The sequence below is a fragment of the Podarcis filfolensis genome (assembly GCF_964270895.1).
Source record: "Podarcis filfolensis genome assembly, chromosome: 17".
NCBI classification, from domain to species: Eukaryota; Metazoa; Chordata; class Lepidosauria; order Squamata; family Lacertidae; genus Podarcis; species Podarcis filfolensis.
Window position 1 is genome coordinate 35,999,487 of NC_139621.1, and position 6,000 is coordinate 36,005,486.

Consider the following 6,000-nt stretch of genomic DNA (forward strand, 5'->3'; position numbering starts at 1 on the left):
TGGTGGTGGCACCTTGACTGGCGATGTTCTCCACAGGGAGGCTTGCTAAGCCCTTGTTGTGATGTGATTTTGACACTAGGCAGAGGCACTTAGATTATTGTAATTTTAACCTTTTCTAAGCCAACCTGGAACCCATTTAAAGGGCAAAGCATAAATCAAATACCAAAATGAATAATAAGCTAAGTTAAAATACATTTTTAAGAACACCTGTCCAGCTTGCCTCTCTGGAAGCGTGGGCATGTGTAATCCAATGTGTAAAATGGTAGGAGAGCCAGCTTTATACAGATTAGTAAATAGCATGACCTAGTACTGAATTGGAACCAAATTAGAATTTAAATTCTTGACCAGTTTTGAAAGCCTCTAGGGAGAGACCCAAAATTAGCAGCTCTTTCTCTGTATGTGTATGTGCACAAGTAGTACATCTTGATGCTCACTTCCTTTTTTTCTGCAGATCAATGCTTCCAGTGCCGCCTGCAGTTGGCCCAGCCTTCAGTTTTGAGCTGGATGTAGAAGACGGCGAGGTGGAAAACTATGAGGTTGGTTGCAGATTCCACATTTATGCAAATCACGAGGCTTTGAGTACATTCCTTAAATTGGTTCCTAAATACGTTGCTTATTAAACTAGCAAATTGCATTTTGCTGGAACGACACAAAAAAAAAATGCAGTAGCTGCTACCAAATCTATGTTTTGTGAGGACATATACTTACGCTGAACAATTTCTAGGATTTTCTTCCTTCCATGAGAGTGCTACACAGTGCTGCATGTTGGGCCTCGAGATTGGGCAATTCAAACGTTAAACCAAGAGCAGTTGCCTTATGATGCAAGTTTGCAAGATTCCCCAGTTTTTCACTACTGGTTTTGCTTCTCGTCCCCGATGATAATGTGTTATGAAGAGTGCTTGAGTAAAGTGGGTGAGTTTTTAAAAGGTGACCTGAAAAGGGCGTCTTTCTTTCCTAGGCACTGCTGAACTTGGCCGAAAGACTGGGAGAGGCCAAACCGAGAGGACTGACGAAAGCAGATATTGAACAACTTCCATCTTACAGATTCAACCCAAATAACCATCAGTCAGAACAGACTCTGTAAGTTCTTTTGCTCCTCTCCGAGGCCTTGGTATGAAGTTGTTTGACCCTGGTTGACTGAAATCCAGCACAGCAAATAACTGTAACATAACTAATAAATGCATTCACTTGTCTTCCTTTTTAATAGTACTTCCCAGCTTCAAAGTTATTTAACTGGTAGAGTAAGGGATTATTATTTTTTTTTTTAAAAAAAACTTCCATTTATTGGTGAGCCTTAACAGTTGGGTTAGAATATTAAATACAGATTTCCCCATTTTTAAATACTTTGATTTAGATGAATATTGCTCACAGTCCAGTGAGCTGCACAGCTAATGAGGAGTTTGCGCCTCCATCTAATATTACTGGAGTCACATAGGAATGGCAGGGATGGTGTGCAGAAGCTGCACACCTTATCTTAACATGAAATCAGTGCTCCTTATTTTTCCAAAAAAAGCTCCCAGCTCCACATGCCACGTAGCTATCTGCTTTTATAATAGGAAAGTTATAAAATCAGATTGCATTGGGGCATGATGGAATGTTGCTTTTTGAAGAGAAAAATGAAATGCCATAATTGACACACAGAAACAAGAAACTTGTATGAATTGCGGTCACTATTCACATGAAACTGAGCCTTTTACAATTCCTGTTATGACGTTTCTTGCAAAGTATTTAATACAGAAATCTGCCATTTTAATAATAATAAAAAAGGTCATACAATTCTCACTGAGACATGAAGCTTCCTTAAGAAGAAATAAAAATAGGGTTTTTTGAGGGGGGTAGGAATATCTTCTAAACAATCTCCCAGTAGTCCTGCTAGATTTTGGATGTGAAAAGTAACTACCAAGTGTTTGCATTAATGTGAAAATTGAATTGGGGAGTTGGCATTTGCTACACAACAATGAGCCCTAAGCCCTCTTCAGGCTTTACAACAGCAGCTTTTAAGTTGCTCATTTCTAAAATAATATTAGAAACGGATATTGGCCTAGAAACAGCATTTTCCTTAGTAGCCACAGGTTCCCTCCACCCTCCAGTCCTGAAGTCAGACTCTTTCGGCTGCCAGATAGGATTGTCTGCCAGCTTTCTCTGCAAAACACATTTGTTTTAATTTCTACAGTGCAATCTCAAGTAGTTTGCAAATGGCACTCCTGGGAGAAGCAAAGAAAACTCTTGCAGATATAGTTGGTGCTGGTGCTCAAAGTATGAGTTGTGAGCTGGGGAGTCCATGGTACAAATTTTCACCCCAGGTGTAGAATCATTAGGTAGCCTCAGCTGACACCTTTTTCTTCCATCCTTGGCTCTTCACTTTCATTACAGGGTGGTTGGTAAGGATTACTGTCATAATACATGTGTGGTGCTTTGAACACAGAGCACTATATAGATATGTGCTGTTAATAGATAAAATATTTTGCTCTGGATTGATAGTTATTTGTTTTCCTAATCTTGCACTGTGCAGTCAGTTAAATAGCTATGATGCATTGGACAAGGAATATAGGACATAACAAATTGTATGTTATATTCTATTACATATTTATAAATAAAACACACACACACACACACACACGGACGCGGGTGGCGCTGTGGGTAAAACCTCAGCACCTAGGACTTGCCGATTGCATGGTCGGCGGTTCGAATCCCCGCGGCGGGGTGCGCTCCTGTCGTTTGGTCCCAGCGCCTGCCAACCTAGCAGTTCGAAAGCATCTCCGGGTGCAAGTACAGTGGTACCTCGCAAGACGAATGCCTCGCAAGACGAAAAACGCGCAAGACGAAAGGGTTTTTCGGTTTTTGTGTTGCTTCGCAAGATGATTTTCCCTATGGGCTTGCTTCGCAAGACGAAAACGTCTTGCGAGTTTGTTCCCTTTTTTCTTAAAGCCGCTTGAAGAGGTGCGGTTGCGACGGACCGTGCTTCGCAAGACGAAAAACATCGCAAGACGAGAAGACTCGCGGAACGAATTAATTTCGTCTTGCGAGGCACCACTGTAGATAAATAGGGACCGCTTACCAGTGGGAAGGTAAACGGCGTTCCGTGTGCTGCGCTGGCTCGCCAGATGCAGCTTGTCACGCTGGCCACGTGACCCGGAAGTGTCTGCGGACAGCGTTGGCTCCCGGCCTCTAGAGTGAGATGAGCGCACAACCCTAGAGTCTGGCAAGACTGGCCCATACGGGCAGGGGTACCTTTACCTTTACCTTTATATAAATATCAGTGTCAAACCCAGCACCTCTATATCAGCAGTTAAGCCTCAGTGAAATGTACTTTATATTTAAGAAGTCTTTATTTTAAAAAGCAAGGAAATGCCTACATTTTCAGATAAATAAAACCAAACTGTTGTTGCTCTTTCTAAATAAGGTATTCTGCAATTTTCTCTTCTAGGTGTGTAGTGTGCATGTGTGACTTTGAATCAAGGCAACTACTTAGAGTTTTACCGTGTAACCATGAGTTCCATGCCAAGTGTGTCGATAAATGGCTTAAGGTAATAATAATAAAAAATAATAGTAATACATAGTTTTAGAAATGAAGTGCAGTAGTCTAGATTTGTACTGCATGCCATCACTTTTGCCACAATATCTGTTGGTATACCACCATTAAAAAACAACAACTTGTTAACTGTCCATCATGTGACTTATATTTATTTAAGATGAAGCTTTTTTTTGTCCAAAATGTGTCTTTTCAAGAATGACATTGAATGTGAAATATAACCTAATTTGTTTTAAGGTTGAGAAGGAACCAGAAGCAGCAAAAGCAGTATGATGACAGACAGTGTACACATGATGCAAAATATGGAAGTATAATTGAAGTAGGAAATTAATTATGACTTTCAGAAAATGTACTGAATTTCCATTGTGTCACTGCAGTGGTAAATCCTAAAACATCAAGACTGCAGAATATATGACTATTTGTACAGTGAGGTCTATTAACTTTGAGTTTGCCTTGATTGTCCATAAATCATAAGGTTGTGGCAAATTTGAGGATTTTCTGCACTCTTAACTACAACCACTAGGTGCCGCCATTTCCTTCTGCATAGCACAGAGAAGAGCTCCAAGTAGCAGAGAACTGTAATTATAATGACTAGCGGTTTTCGAATGGTGTTCATGACAACGTTATATGCTGTCTTAAATTCAACGTGCCCTGTGCAAGAAGGAAGGCACTTGTGCAAGGGAGGAAGGGGCCTGATTTTTTGTTGTTGCTGATTCCCCCTTCCGGTTGCAGCCCCTCAAACCATGTTACATGATGTGCTTGAAGGTCTCTCAACACTCAGAACCATGTTTTCTTCCGGGGGGGCTGGGGCAGGAGCAACAAGAATGAAGCCCTGCTCCATGAGCAGAACTTTGCTCATGAAATGTAGGATCCAAACCACCATTTCTGAAGAGTTCAGAGATGAAAGTACATACCTGTGAACTTCAGAAAAGGTTGTGGGAGTTGTAGTCATTATGGTGCATGGTTTTTGCATACTTAAAAAATAAAAAAAATCCACTTAACCATGTCAGGGAGAACACGCAAACTAGAATCTCACCTGCTAAAGTCACCACCAGATGATCTTTGTTGTTGTTTAGTCGTTTAGTCGTGTCCGACTCTTCGTGACCCCATGGACCAGAGCACGCCAGGCACTTCTGTCTTCCACTGCCTCCCGCAGTTTAGTCAGACTCATGTTTGTAGCTTCGAAGACCACATCATTAAACAACGAGAGCATCACAGTTCCACTGTAGTATTTAATGCGACAGCAGCGTTCAATTCTCTTAATTTCGGAAGCTAGAGGAGTGTATGCACAAGAGGCTCATAGATTACTGGTAGAACTTGAAGTGTGTTTAGCAATAAATAGTAACTCCCCTGTCCCGGGGCACCTTATCTGAACCCTTTGGTGCTATTTGAAAGAGAACCCAGTACAGTTTTCTTGGTTTTAAAGTTTGAAAATGTGTGTGTATGTGTGGATTATAGATCTCTGTGTGTGGCAGGCAGCTGAGCACGAACTGACTTAGCTGAGAAGCATTCTATTAGAGTTCCCACTTGCAAGTCTGCACGTTAATCATGTGAAGGAGACGTGAGCGGCTGATGAAAGTTCTGACTGCCTTCATCAGGCCCTTACTAATTCACACATGCTAGCCATGTTGCCTATGTTCTGCCTCCACTGTTGGAGGCAGTATCTGTCTGAATATTAGTAGCTGGGAATCACAGCTGAGGAGAGTGCTGTTGCGCTCAGTTCCTGGTTGTGGGATTCCCATGACATCTGATTGGCCACTGTGAGAACGGGGCGCTGCACTAGATGGGACTTCAGCCTTATCCAGCAGGAGTCTTGCGTTCGTCACTTCCTGTTTTTGGAGCATTCTGGTCTCTCCATGGTGGCTAGAGGAGAAGCGCTTTGTTCAGCGTTTGTGATGCCTCTGCAGATGGGGACACTGGTAGCAAACACTGTGGCACTGGACAGAGCGGTTTAAGCCCCAGAGTGGCTGGGGCAACCCAGGCAGATGGGCCGGGTACAAGTAATTAATAATAATCATAATAAATTAGCCAGCCATTTTAAATTATTGGAAGTCAGATGCTTGATCTCTTTGGACATGTATTTACATGAGAATAAGATAAAGCTAAAGTCAGTTGATTTCACTGAAATCTGAGTTTTGATGCGATTCTCTTTCCTCTTAATTATCTTGCTAGGGATGTATGGTTCAATGTAGTGATTTTTATTCTATTTTATTTTATTTTTGCAACTCAGTACATTTTCTTTAACAGTCTTTTGTGTGAGATGATGTGCAATGCATTAATGCCTGTTTTTATTCCCCAGGCAAATCGTACTTGCCCCATCTGCAGAGCTGATGCTTCGGAAGTGCATCGTGACTCAGAATGACCAGTCTAAGAGCACAATTCTACTTTGGGTGTTCCTAGTCACATGTGTATATATATATATGAACTCTCCATTGAACTTAACCCGTGTGGCTTCCAGCCTTCCCTTT

At 41.7% G+C, this 6,000-nt stretch overlaps 1 protein-coding gene across 7 annotated transcripts in view; it reads left to right on the forward strand.

Annotated features, from left to right (window-relative positions):
* RNF38 (ring finger protein 38) overlaps positions 1-5,974 on the forward strand; it is an 81,183-nt gene extending 75,209 nt beyond the window's left edge. For 6 of the 7 annotated variants that reach the window (XM_083593360.1, XM_083593364.1, XM_083593362.1 and 3 more), the window contains 4 exons: positions 452-536; positions 959-1,080; positions 3,428-3,527; positions 5,832-5,974. In XM_083593360.1, coding sequence (XP_083449486.1) covers positions 452-536; positions 959-1,080; positions 3,428-3,527; positions 5,832-5,894 — 370 coding nt within the window. In that variant the 3' untranslated portion in view covers positions 5,895-5,974. Of the gene's footprint in view, positions 1-451; positions 537-958; positions 1,081-3,427; positions 3,528-3,769; positions 3,852-5,831 lie in introns of all 7 variants that reach the window. The other variant, XM_083593361.1, reaches the window with a different exon arrangement.
* The last annotated feature ends 26 nt before the right edge of the window (positions 5,975-6,000 follow it).